Source organism: Xiphias gladius, chromosome 15 (genome assembly GCF_016859285.1).
Source record: "Xiphias gladius isolate SHS-SW01 ecotype Sanya breed wild chromosome 15, ASM1685928v1, whole genome shotgun sequence".
Classification (NCBI taxonomy): domain Eukaryota; kingdom Metazoa; phylum Chordata; class Actinopteri; order Istiophoriformes; family Xiphiidae; genus Xiphias; species Xiphias gladius.
In genome coordinates this window covers 4,696,288-4,710,142 of record NC_053414.1, presented here as the reverse complement: position 1 = coordinate 4,710,142, position 13,855 = coordinate 4,696,288, and the positions used below count along the sequence as shown (strand labels likewise).

The 13,855-nt window shown below is 42.0% G+C and overlaps 2 protein-coding genes across 2 annotated transcripts; both read right to left on the bottom strand.

Moving 5' to 3' along the window:
- Nucleotides 1–15: 15 nt before the first annotated feature.
- mrpl4 (mitochondrial ribosomal protein L4) lies at nt 16–5,169 on the bottom strand. Its single transcript, XM_040146819.1, has 9 exons — nt 5,122–5,169; nt 4,065–4,146; nt 3,636–3,807; nt 3,429–3,480; nt 2,887–3,004; nt 2,546–2,652; nt 840–949; nt 654–727; nt 16–188 (listed from the first exon to the last, which is right to left on the bottom strand). The coding sequence occupies exons 1-9, from the start codon at nt 5,167–5,169 to the stop codon at nt 43–45; spliced, it is 909 nt and encodes a 302-aa protein (XP_040002753.1). The 3' UTR covers nt 16–42.
- Nucleotides 5,170–10,652: 5,483 nt separating this feature from the next.
- Nucleotides 10,653–13,695, bottom strand: LOC120800309 (neuroblast differentiation-associated protein AHNAK-like). Its single transcript, XM_040146325.1, has 3 exons — nt 13,600–13,695; nt 11,247–13,248; nt 10,653–10,663 (listed from the first exon to the last, which is right to left on the bottom strand). The coding sequence occupies exons 1-3, from the start codon at nt 13,693–13,695 to the stop codon at nt 10,653–10,655; spliced, it is 2,109 nt and encodes a 702-aa protein (XP_040002259.1).
- Nucleotides 13,696–13,855: the final 160 nt, after the last annotated feature.

The following is a 13,855-nucleotide window of genomic DNA, read 5'->3' as shown; positions in this document are numbered from 1 at the left end:
TCACTGCAGTGAGTGAATATATTACAGGTAACGTCAAGGCTTCTACGGGAAGTCGGAGTAGGGCAGTTTAAACGGGTACAGAGGTGTATAACGCTGGTCGTGCCAGAGCAGCTTGTCCTCCAGAAACTTGACCGTTTCCAGAGTGAGGACGATGGCTTCGTGTTTCAGCATGCTGTGGACGTTCAGACCTGCCCGAGAAAACAGACAAAAACATCTGCTGCTGACACGAGGTAAAAAACCGGTGCAGCTCTGTTTTGTATAAAGTTAAGGAAATGATCAAGAGAGAGATGTTTAATAGCGCTCGTCTTCAGGGTGACGTTTGCTAATTCAGGCTTTATGCCTGCCACCATTAACTTGTTTAGCAAAATTACCATGGAATTCAGTAAACCCGGCGCCACACAGCGTTTTGTAATTAAAAGAAAAGTGACAGGAATTTTTTAAAATGTATTTAAAGTCTTTTTCTCCACCAAGGAATCAGTTCAATCTTATTTAAAACATAGAAATTCTTGGGGGGGGTTTTTCTGCCATTTATTGGTTCGGAAATTGCTTTTAATGTGAAGAAATATCAACCTACTGTGAAACAAGACGCCGCTGCATTACTACTAGAAACATTTCCAAACCTTTAGATGCATCAATGCTGAATCCCAACTCACCAATGGCTGGAATGATGTTCACTGTCTTTAAGTTTGCTGTGGCCTGGAGAATGTTTTCAGGAAACTCTTCACCTCTGCAAAGAGCAACAGCAACTTGGTTGCACGTAACCAGCATAGACGTTAAAACTCATTTTTTGTATGAACAGTTTGTTAAGATGCACGGGAGCCCTGGTTGATGATACTCACACATCGACTATTAGCAAAGACTCTCCCCAGTGTCGGTGTCGGATGAGGTCCAGTAGGTACTGAGAGTCCGGCGTGGGGATGTTCAGGGAGTCCACGATGTGAAGGTAGTCCTGGAAAAACACGCAGCATTCGGTTCAGAATGGGGTCGACACAAAAAAAAAAACACAAGAACAATTGTTGGAGGAAAATTAATCCACATATTCACTGGCTCCAGCCTCTAACATGAGAGGGTTTGTTCTTCTTCCTCATCATAAGAGAGTAAATATAACACCTGTGGGTTCTGGACTGATGGTGGGACAATATGAGCCATGTGAAAGAATCAACTTCAGCTCAGAGAAGTTGTGATGGGCATTTTTTTTTTTTTTTGACATTTTTGAGTCTGTAAAATTACCGATAATGAAAATAACTGTTGCAAGCCAAAATGATTTTTAAAAACAGGTCTATGAAAATTGGAATATAAAAAGCAATTTTTAAAACGCAAACAGATTGATATCTTTGCCTTATCTCCTTAACAAGGTTCTGGTTCGGTGCATTTTTAATGTTGCTGAACCTCCGGTGCCTCACACTGGAGAAAAAGACTCAAAACACTGGAAAAACAGTCCAGGTCATAAGTAATTGGACAGGTACACACTTTCTGTTCTTCTGGCTCTGAGCTTCACATTCAATTTGAAATAAAATAATGGATTAGGGAAACTACAAACTGGCAAAAAAGCCATTAGACCGAGAAGCCCAAGTCTTTTTCACGGGGAAGAAAGACGATCAAGAGGAGACTTCATGACCACGACCTCAGAGGATTCACAACAAGATGCAAAAACGGAAAGGCCAGGCTGCAGTTCACAGAAACCGGTCGAGCTCTGGAACCATGGTCTATGGACTGATGAAACAAAAATCCACCTCTGTCAAAATGATGGAGAGGAAGGAGAAAAAACGAGCAGCTCAGGACCCAAAGCCACCAAACACGGCGGTGGTTCTCTTATGGCTCAGGCTTGTATGGCTCCAACTGAACCGGCACACTGGCATCTATTACTGCCGATGGAAGCAGCAGGATGAATGCTGAGGTTCACAGGAGCAACCTGCGCTCAGGTTCAGCCAAATGCATGAGAACTCACCGAGCAACGTCTCATCATTCAGCAGGACAACGATCCTAAACATGCAGCCAAAGCAACCAGCGAGCTTTTCCTCGAAGCGGCCGAGTCGGTCGCCTGATCTCAGTCCCACTGGGTGAAGACCAGACCAGAGGCAGAGACCCCTAGCAGCGAGAGCCTCAGGAGGCAGCAATGGATCACCAGGGAAGATACAAAGAGTCTGCTGATGTCTGTGGGTCAGAGACTTCAGACCGTCACTGGCATAAAGGATTTGCCACTAAATATTAAATATAATAACTTTGTTTCACTTCATGTTTTATCCGTCCAATTACTTTTGACCCCCTTAACTCTGGGCACTGTGTGTTTAAAGGACTGTATCTCCCAAACCGTTCTTTCTATACTGAACTGCTCGGATTAAAGCGGAGACTCTTCACTTTAGTATACGTCTGTTATTTTACATTCACTGAAGCTCAGAGCCTGAAGAACAGAAAAGTGTGTAACTTTCTGGACTGTACATGTTAAGGCTATTTTTAGCACTGAAAACCAAAATACACGTGCATCACAAAACGCTTTCCTTTGGTTGAGGATATTGTTTAAATGAGTTTAACAGGTGTCAGTTACCTGAGCCATCTTGGAGCTCAGCGCCACTTTGAGTCCTTGCACTCGGACTTTCATGGGTAACATGTAGTAGTAGCTGGTCGGCCCTCTGGGTCCATGGGACACCCCACCTGAGGGGGAGACATCACCTGTCAGGCCTCCTCTGATTTCAAACCCGTGAATCTCTCCAGATCACACGACTGAGGAAAGATGGTGAACCTGGTCGACTCGGGAGGAAGGTGGCGGCGCTGTATCCTGACTACGCAGCCGGGGCGTTGGCTTCGTTTATATTAAAAAAGACGAAGCGGACAAATGGAACACGCGGGTTTAACCACATTTCACAGTAAAACCATCAAAACAGTCACCTCCTCTCCATATCGGCGACCGGATGCTGCCGTGACGAGCTCTGCCGCTCCCTTTCTGTCTCCACGGCTTCCTGCCCCCACCTCTGACCTCTGACCTGATCTTTGTGTTGGCGTGGCTCTGAAAGATGGAGACAACGGTTGGTGAGGCGAAATTCATGCATAAATACGGCTTTTCATTGTAAGATTAGAAAATAAAACTAATAAATGATAACATAAAAAAAAGTCTTTGTAGCTGTCTGATCACTTTACGAGCTTGATGCACATTTAAAAGAGTTTTGATAGAATATAACCGAACTTAATTGTCCCACTACAGCAGGAAATGTGTCTTTGTCTCGCCATTAAAATCAACAAAACAATGAACACACGTGAGAGTCTACGCGGTGACTAATATATTAAAACATAAATGCTTAGACTCGTGTTTATCTGGTTACAGTTGAAGCCTGGAGGTGTCCACAGTGCATCTCACAACACAACGTCAAATACGAGATGGAGCCACCCGACAGCGTGCAGGACAAATATCTCGGCGTAAATCTGTGACTTACGATTCTTTTGTAATTCCTCTGCCACGTTTCAACGTTGTGGAGAATGTCGAGCCTGAGGGGAGGGAAACACAAAGCAAGCGATGAACCCGGGATTCACACAAGTCTCCCACCTCACACAGACCTTCCCTTTGTGACTGGATTCAAGGGCAGAACTAACAATCCTCTCCCGACACCGAGGTGAAAAAAAAACGCCGGACTGCGCTTTACCTCGGAGGCGCCGCAAAGACGTCAGGGTGGAGCTGGGCCACGCCCAACGGCTCGCTGTCCTGCCTCTCCAGAGACTCCACCCAGGTCCGGACGGGGCTCAGGTGAGCGGGAACGACGGCATCGCACTTCCTCAGAAGGGGCAGGGAGCAGTCTGCAGCAGGAGGAGGACGCTCTGCAGGAGGAAACACGAGACCGCTCAGTGAGGGACGTCCTAGTCGTGGTCTCAGCGGTCTCACTTCAGTTTGTGACACCTGAAGTGGGAACCGTTAACACTGAACGGAGTTTCGTTTGTCCCTTAACGATGTAATGGGGAAAAAACACATTATTTCTCATTTTGGACGATTACTGGTATAAAATATCACGTAGAGTAACTTCAAATACATCTGATACTGAACTTCAAACACCAAACGCCACAAGCTTCAGGCTCACTTAATCTGGCAGGATCCACGAGGTTGGTAGGCAGCAGTAGATTTGGAGGTAGAGCGCTCTGACCAGAGAACGACGAGGAAAGCTGAGGAGGAGAAAACCCCGGAGTTAGTGGGAAGGAAACGCACACTAAAAACATCCAGCTGCTGCTTAGAGACGACTCCACATCACACTTTGGTTAAAGTACACAGTTAAGGATTTGACCTCCTGGCTGACAGAACTGCATCCAGATCATCTGTGATTGAGACGACGTTATGTCCAAGCAGCGGCTGAAGTCACGAGAAAGTGATAAGAGTTTACGCTGTTGAAGACAGCGACGCTTTGGATCCATCGTAAGCTCCTACAGCCGGAGACAAAAGATTCAGGTTGCAGCAACAACCGTTTATAGTTTGACGGAAAACTCATCTGCACCCGTTCTGATGATCAATTGATCATTTCAGTCATTCTTCAAAGAAAAACTGGCAAAGGTTGAGCCGCTTCTTTATTGTGAAGAATTGATTTTCTCTGTTAAACATCTTTGTAAATTAAAGATATTTTTATTAATTCCATGATGTCACCCTGGGCTCTGGGAAATTGTTTTGTTTTTTCTCTCCTCTTCTTTCAGTTAATTAACAGACTAAATTATAATATCAGAAAACTTTTTATATCACTTTTACCTGACAAAACTAAAAAAAAGTGATTCACGGGAAATAAAGAATAAATGTCTGATGGATTATTGGAAATGAATCGACGTATTAATCGGTAATGAGAAACGGTCAGATAGTTTATTTATTTGACTTATTGCTGTTAGCTGTTTCTGAAGATTCCGTTTTACAGCTTCTAGCACAAAGTCTGATTGGGACTCTTCTTGTGTGCAGATCTTCCTGCGAAGCGCTCTGTGAACCCAGGTCTCATATTAATATGTTATTATTAGATATGTGTGAACTTTGAAGCGCTAAAGAGAAAATGGACGTCCGTGACTGTGGATATTCACCAACGGTCTCACAATTGCAGCGGACCTTACGTTGAACCGCGCGTGCCGAGCGGAGTGAGGTTCCCGTGCGGCGTTGAAGTCACTCACCCTTCTACCGGCTCCTCGGACACAAGCCACCAGAGAGAAACGAAGCATCTCGGTCCGGTTGGTCTTCCACGGTCACTCGCACCGGGTCTCCTGTGAAATCATTCGCAAACAGACATGATAATTATAATTTCTGTCTGCCGCTTCCCGTCCCTCGCCGTTCGCTGCGGGGAAGGTCGCGCTGGCGTGCTGGCGCGCGTCTTTGACGTCACGCCGGAACCGACGCGCCGCCCCGTGGTCGGAGGAGGTGGAAGCCCCGGAGGCCCTTTAAAAAACCCGACGTATTTTATATATACATGTGTATAAATATATGTATGTATATATATACACGTGTGTGTTTATATATACACATTATTTATGTTATATATATATATAATATATATAAAGTTTTGGTAATATACACCAAATACACTGAAGTAAATAATGTCAGTGAAGTGCTTAGTGTTGTAGCTCGGTCCGGTTAAATGGAACATGTGAAGCGAACAGAACGGTCCCGCGGTCGCACAGAAAAGGTTTTTTTCACCCGGGATCACATGAAGTGAAAAAGAAACAACTTCCCTCCTTCAAGAGCACAGATAGACAGAAATAGAGTAGAGTGTGTCTGGGGCTTCTGGGGCCCCTGAGAGTCTGGGACCACTTTGCCCCGTTTTGTAATCCAGCCTCGGTTCCTCCTGTTCGTACCGGCTGCGTGGAAATCCCTTCCCAAAGTGATTCCAGTGTAACGAACTCCGCAGTCCACGGTCTGTGTGAAAACGCATCCAGTGCGACACTCCCTCCTTTTGTTTCCCTGGGCATCCTCACTGGGCTGCAGAGAAGCCAAAAAAACAGCGGGGGCCCGGTTTCATACTAAAGAGCCTGCAACCATGATGATGCCTACTTGGTCCTGAAAACTGCTGCGGCTGTCCCACTTCACTTCCACTGAAATAGACCAGTCTCACATAATAAATGCTGACAATTTTTTTTTGTGAAAAAGAGTGAAACATCTTTGTCTTTAATTGATATTAGAAAACATTTACCGACAAAGATGTTAGGCACTTTTTCACATGAACCTGAATCCTTGTCTCCATTTGAATGCGGAAGCTTAATGCTGTCAGATTTATGTTTTTGATTAGTTATATATATATATATATATATATATATATATATATATATATGTATATATATATATATATATTTTTTTTTTTTACTTATTTTTGAAAACTGAACACAATATTTGTATGACTGAGCAAATTTAATCATACTTTTTTAAATGTATTCAACTACATAAACCTACAGATTAAAATAAAATGTAAACCCGATAAAACCACTCCTACACTTTCTTCCTTTCAATAAAACTCTATAATATAAGTCATGAAACAGATTATCTAAATATTTTACTGTGCTTTTCTTCTTTTTATTTTTTATTTAACATATTTGGTACAATATAACAACAATAGGAAATATGATGTGTCCATTGTGACAAATTTTAATTTCTTCATGGTCAACTCTAAAATGGCCTAAATCAGTTTGTATAGTTTAATATATACACTATAGTAATCTGAAATAATTCCATTATTATTTTATTATGTTATTGCTCAAAAATGTCAAAAACAAAAATGGTTATAACACTTCAATAAACTCAACTATATACATCCCCAATGAATATAAAATATAGTGGGTTTTTTCAAAAGAACAGATGCACAATATAATAGAAAAATACACAAAACTTTGAATATTTTAACATTCAGTTGATAATATATAACAAAACAACTTCCCTCCTTTAATCTTGTAATTGCACCCAGAAAGTCCCTCAAATTTACAAATTTCCTCCTTGAGTTTCAACCTGAGCAGTGAAGAGAGAGAATTTGGATATTTTGGATCCTTTCGGTGTCATAACAAAATCAGAAGGTTTAACTATTATATACACAAAAATCTACTTTTAAAACAAATATTGTATAGGATAAACATTCAGTAAAAAAAAAAAATGTGAAAAAGTTTTACATATGAAATAAGTGCAAGAATGCTGCATTGTAACGTCATTTGCATCATTACAAAGCTGCACAGGTTACTTTATATATGAAAAAAAAATTAAATGACACATTTCATAAAATTCATAAATCATACAACAACATACAACAACTTAAGTCACAATAAATAAAGTCAATACAAATAGCATACTAGAAGAAACAGTTGATACCGCTTGTGGAAACATGAGTGATCTGAAACCTATATGAGGTTGGAGAAAAAGAACGTTGACCCTTTAAGGTCAGTTTTACCTGGAACTTCAAGGTCCATGTTTCCTGGACGAAAGTCAAGCCCTCCAAGTGTGTTATATTTACGGTTTGGCATGTTTTGATTTTGCGTCTGAGTTGGAAAAACAGTGACGTAGTATCCGTCTGAACTGTCAGGTTCTCTCATTCTTGAATCTTGAGACAAATGTGGCAAACGAGCTGTCGGGACAGGCTGCATTGTTCTCTGGTGCTTTGAATATATATCAGTGGCACCAGCCGGGATTCTTCTGCTGTGTCTGGGGTCCCTCATGTCAACCTTAACACCTGACTGGGAGATCCCCTGTCCAGGGTTACGTGATGCCTGGAGGTCCAGTTTTGAACCTCTGGCTCTACGAACGTGATCCTTTCCTGTGAAATCATCAATGTTGAGATCTGAACGGTTGAAATCAATATGGTGGCCAAAATCTGCATCCACTAGAGGGTAGCTGGACCTTACTTTGGTCCTAGATGACTTTCTATCAGTGTGATGAAATCTGACATCTCCATCTACATCCAGATCAGGCATATTCATTTTCACACCTGTCATATCTGATCTGCGATTCCTATAGGAAGGTCCTTTGAAATTTAGCGAAAGATCATCAATGCTAAGATCTGGAGATTTGAGATGCAGCTTTGGATTCGGCATTGCCACTTTAGGCACGTTGAGGTCCATGTTTGGAGCACTGACCTTTGGACCTGGGATATCCCCCTTCAACTTGGGTGGTTTTACATTCAGTTTTGCATTTGGAGGAGAAATATCCAGATTTGTTGGTCTCAGAGATGCACCAAAGTCAATATCAGACCCTGCCCTATTAAGATCTGGGATTCCAAACTGAGGCAGCTTGAGGGAAGGGAGTTTCAATTTTCTGTCTGCCAAATCAAGATCAGTCTGAGGACCCTGGATGTTTCCAGACGGAACATTCATGTCAGCGTCTGGACCTTTGAGACTTGTCTTAGGTCCAGAGAGACTGAGGTCTGGTGTATTTAAACCTGGCATTTTTAAATTTCCTCTTGGACCATTAACGTCTACATTTGGGATATTCAGGTCAGGTCCCTGTAAATCTGCATTTATATAAGCATTTGGGCCTTTTGGAATCTTGATTTTGGGCTTTTTGAAATTCTCATCAGGTAAACCAATGCTGACATCCGACGTGTTCATATCTAACTTTGGAGCTTTCAGGTCCACATTTGATAAACCCAACTGGGGGGCATTGATTCCACCTTTCATCTTTGGAGCTTTGAGATTCAAATCTGGAGTTTTGAGGTCTGAATTTAAGTTCAAATTCGGTCCTTTCGGTAACTTGGCATTAAGATCTGGTGACTTGAAGTCAAAGTTTGGGCCATCTAACTTTGGACCAGAAAACCCCACATCAGGCATTTGGAAATGTGGCTTTTTAATTTTTCCAGATGGGCTACCAAAATCAACATCTGGCATTTGAAAGCCAGTTTTGGACCCTTTGAGGCTGACCTTGGGTGCACTGATGTCAACGTCTGGGCCATCTAAATTGCCATCAATCTCAGGTCCTTGTAGGCTTGGTAGATTAACTTTAGGCATTTTCAATTTGGGCATTTTCAACTTTGCTTTGGGTGAGCTGATGTTGACATCTGGAGTGTTCACATCTAACCTGGGAGCTTTAAGGTCCATGTTTGGTAAGTCCAAGACAGGGGCATCAATTCCACCCTTCATCTTTGGACTTTTCAGATTCAAATCTGATGAATTCAGATCTGTGTTTATGTCAATATTTGGTCCTTTTGGTAAAGTACCCGAAAGATTAAATTTAGGCATTTTCAATTTGCCTGAGGGAGCATCAACATCCCAGTTTGGAGCATGAAGCTCAGCCTTCGGTTTTGCCAGTGTTGGCATTTTCAATTTACCAGATGGCATGTCTAAGTTGAGCTTTGGGGTATTGAGGTCCAGTTTGGGGCTCTTCAGGTCAACCTTGGGCATGTTTATGTCTGGTGCATTTATTCCACCACTGAGATTAGGACCAGAGATGTCTAGGTCAGGTGATTTGAGGTTCAAGTTAGGGCCACCTAACTTTGGACCAGAAAGCCCCAAATCAGGCAGATTCAAGTTTGGTTTTTTGAATTTTCCAAATGGACCAGCAATATCAGCATCTAAGTCAGCTTTAGGACCTCTGAGGTTGACATTGGGTGCATTTATATCTACATCTGGGCCATCTAAATTTCCGTCCATTTCAGGTCCTTTTAGGTTTGGGAGGCTAAATTTTGGCATTTTCAATTTTGGCATTTTCAGCTTTGCTTTGGGTGAACCAATGTTGACATCTGGAGTGTTCATGTCTAACTTGGGAGCTCTAAGGTCCATATTTGGTAAGTCCAAGTCAAGGGCATCAATTCCACCCTTTATCTTTGGTGATTTTAGATCTGTGTTTACATCCATATTTGGTCCCTTTGGCAATGTGCCTGAAAGATTAAATTTAGGCCATTTCAATTTGCCTGATGGAGTATCAACATCCCATTCTGGAGCATTAAGCTCAGCCTTCGGTTTTGCCAGTGTTGGCATTTTCAATTTACCAGATGGCATGTCTAAGTTGAGCTTTGGGGTATTGAGGTCCAGTTTGGGGCTTTTTAGATCAACCTTGGGCATGTTTATGTCTGGTGCATTTATTGCACCACTGAGATTAGGACCAGAGATGTCTAGGTCAGGTGATTTGAGGTCCAATTTAGAGCCACCTAACTTTGGACCAGAAAGCCCCAAATCAGGCAGGTTCAAGTTCGGCTTTTTGAATTTTCCGAATGGACCAGCAATATCAACATCTAAATCAGCTTTAGGACCTCTGAGGTTGACATTGGGTGCATTTATATCTACATCTGGGCCATCTAAATTTCCGTCCATTTCAGGTCCTTTTAGGTGTGGGAGGCTAAATTTTGGCATTTTCAATTTTGGCATTTTCAGCTTTGCTTTGGGTGAACCAATGTTGACATCTGGAGTGTTCATGTCTAACTTGGGAGCTTTAAGGTCCGTGTTTGGTAAGTGCAAGTTTGGGCCGTCAATTCCACCCTTTATCTTTGGAGATCTGAGACTCAAATCTGGTGAATCCAGATCTGTGTTTATGTCCATATTTGGTCCTTTTGGCAGTGTACCTGAAAGATTAAATTTTGGCCATTTCAATTTGCCTGAGGGAGCATTAACATCCCAGTCTGGAGCATGAAGCTCTGGCATTTTCAGTCGGGCAGATGGCATGTCTAAATTGACATTTGGGGTACTGAGGTCTAGCTTGGGGCTTTTGAGGTCAGCCTTGGGTATATTTAGGTCTGGTGGATTTATTCCACCACTGAGATTGGGACCAGAGATATTTAGGTCAGGTGATTTAAAGTCAAATTCATGGCCATCTAACTTTGCACCAGAAAGCCTCAAATCAGGCAGGTTCAAGTTTGGTTTTTTGAATTTTCCTGATGGACCAGCAATATCAACATCTGGCATTTCTAAATCAGCTTTAGGACCTTTGAGAGTGACATTGGGTGCATTAATATCCATGTCTGGACCATCTAAATTTCCATCAATCTCAGGTCCTTTTAGGCCTGGAAGACTAAATTGAGGGATCTTTAATTTGGGCATCTTTAATTTTGCTTTGGGTGAACCAATGTTGACATCTGGATTGTTCACGTGTAACTTGGAAGCTTTAACGTCCATGTTTGGTAAGTCAGGGACATCAATTCCACCCTTTATCTTTGGAGATTTAAGACTTAGATTTGGTGAATTTAGATCAGTGTTTATCTCCAAATTTGGTCCTTTTGGATATGTGCCTGAGAGGTTAAATTTGGGCATTTGAAATTTGCTTGTGGGATCATCAATATGCATGTCAGGAGCATTCAAGTCAACATTTGGTTTTGTCAATGCTGGTCCTTTCAATTTACCTGAGGGCATATGTAAGTTGACATCTGGGCTAGAAAGATCTAGTTTGGGTTTTTTAAGGTCCATCTCAGGCAAATTCAAATCTGGGCTGTTTAGAGATGCATCTACATCAATGTTTGCTCCATTTGGACCTGATAGGTCTAAGCTGGGTATTTTCAGCTTTGGCATTGTGAATTTCCCTTTGGGTGAACCAATGTTTACATCTGGAGTGTGGAGGTCTAAATTTGGAGCTTTCGGAGCTTTGAGATCCATGTTTGGTACACTCATGTCAGGAGCATCTATGCCTTTTATCTTTGGGGATTTCAAAGTTAGTTCAGGTGTTTTCATCCCTGCATTGATATCCATATTTTTATTCTTTGGCAATGTACCAAAAAGTTTAAATTTTGGCAATTTAAATTTTCCAGTGGGAGCATCTGCATCAATGTCCAATTTATCAGAAGGCATATTAATACCCAAATCAGGGGTATTGAGGTCTAGCTTTGGCTCTTTGAGATCACCACCAGGCAAATTGATGCCACCTTTAAACTTGGGAGCAAAAATATCCATGTCTGGACTTTTTAACTCATATTCAGGTCCTTTAACTTTAGGGCCAGATAACCCAAAACCTGGCATTTTGAGTTTTCCAGATGGGCTTGCAATGCCCAAGTCAGCCGAGGGTACATTTAAGTCAACATTTGGGTCTGCAATTCCAGCTTTGAGATGTGGTGCAGCCAACTGCACATGTGGTCCCTTGAAGTCTCCATTAAAATCTGGAACTGGAATGTCTGGTAAATCAAACTTGGGCATTGCAAACTTAGGAACCTTGTATTTTCCAGATTGACCTTTGAGGTCAGCTTTGGGTAGACTTATATGAGGTGTGTGAATCCCATCTTTTATCTTTGGTGTTTTGAGACCTAGATTAGGCAATTCAACATCAGCTTCACCTTTGCCTGACAACCCAAATTTGGGCATAGTGAGTTTACCAGATGGAGCATCCACATCTAAATCTGGAGATTTAAGATCAATCTTTAGTTTCTTAAGCGGCACTTTGACTTCACCTGAAGGCATGTCAGTGTCTGGTCCATTTAGATCAAGTTGTGATACATTAACACCTGGCATTTCTAGGTCTAGCTCAGGGGATCTCCCAGACAGCCTAAGCTTGGGTGATTCTACATAACTGGAAAGATCATCCACATTTAAATCTGGCCTTTTCAGTTTCTTGGAATACTTGAAATTGAGTTTATCTGAAGGAACATCTGGGCTTCCTACATCTGGTGTCTCAATCTTACATTCTGGACCACTAAAAGTAGGTCCAGAGAGGCCCAGGTCAGGCAGTTTGAATTTTGGCATTTTGAATTCTTTGTTTGTTCCTTCAATGTCCACTTTGGGAACACCAGTGGATGGACCACTGATATTTCCCTCATTAAGTTTTATTCCCATTTCAGTGGTACTACCATCTGGGCTTCCTATTTCTGGAGTTCCAAAAGTTCCTTTGCCTTCCAGTCCAGTATGACGTCTTTCACGATTTGGCATTGTCAAGTCAACTGATGGAATGTCAGTGTTTGGCAGTTGTACACCAGCTGTATTGTTTACATTTGGCCCCTCTGGTAATGTTCCAGACAGATGAAAGTCTGGAGCATTAAGTTGTGGACTTCTAGCATCGATTTTAGGTCTGGGTACCTGAGCTACACTTGGAGCAGTCCCACTCAAGCCGAGTCCCAACGGTGGAAGGTTCAAATTGCTGCCGTCTGTTAATTCTCCAGCTGTTCTGGCCGAAAATGTTGCATCATCAGATTCTGAATCAGCATTAACATCTGTGCTCAGAGTCCTGGTTTTCAGAAGTCCAAAGTCAACTCCAAGGCGAGGCAACCTCATGTCTTGCTTTAGGCTGACCTTGGAAGGGCCTGCTACAGTTGGCTCACCGCTGTCACCGCTCTCACAGCCCTCTTCAGCACCGAGCAAATCAGCCCTCATAAACTTCTTGATTTTGTCATTGTAGAGTTTGCTGTAGGAATCCTTCAGCATCTAGAAATATAAAACACAACTTGGTGACTGGAATGTAACTATAATATCAGGGTCTCTTGTATTAGTTCTCTAGCAGTTGGGCTGGGGATCAGTTTTACCATTGTTTCTATGACAATCAATGTAATGCAGATTGAAAAACAAAGCCCTTTGTTGAACATTATAAAACAGAATTCTTGCATTTTAAATTACAGGAAAACTAAACGGTAGAATGCAGGAACCTACATTAAAACGTTTAGCAGAACATCAAAACACTTCAGCAACTGTGAGCTGTGTTGTGGATCACTGTTGCATAAAGGTATAAGAAAATCCATTAATTCAGTTTGACTGGATAGTATCTGTAAAAACACCCACCATCTCGGGACTCCTGGCACACTGGTTCAGATTTCCAAGGCTCTTGCTCAGGTTGCTCCGGGTGAGGACTTGGACCTTGTCATCAAACGGCTCCATCAGTTCCAGCACTTTTAACACTTCCTCTTTTGACAGTTGATCAAAATTGATTGATGCGCCCAAAATTTCATCCCCTTAAAAAAAAAAAAAAAAAAAAAAAAAATCAAGTGTCTGCATAAAACAATAGCTTGTTCCAGAACATTTCCATGTTATCATAGGT

Bases quoted from the DNA above. Each gene is read 5' to 3' on its own strand.
- mrpl4 (XM_040146819.1), bottom strand. From the start codon at position 5,169: ATGCTTCGTTTCTCTCTGGTGGCTTGTGTCCGAGGAGCCGGTAGAAGG. The intron at 3,808-4,064 runs GTGAGCCTGAAG...TTCCTCCTGCAG, and splicing joins CGTGGATCCTGCCAGATTAA to AGCGTCCTCCTCCTGCTGCA. The intron at 728-839 runs GTGAGTATCATC...TGCTCTTTGCAG, and splicing joins TCTTTGCTAATAGTCGATGT to AGGTGAAGAGTTTCCTGAAA.
- LOC120800309 (XM_040146325.1), bottom strand. From the start codon at position 13,695: ATGGAGCCGTTTGATGACAAGGTCCAAGTCCTCACCCGGAGCAACCTG. The intron at 13,249-13,599 runs GTGGGTGTTTTT...TTATATTTCTAG, and splicing joins GTGCCAGGAGTCCCGAGATG to ATGCTGAAGGATTCCTACAG.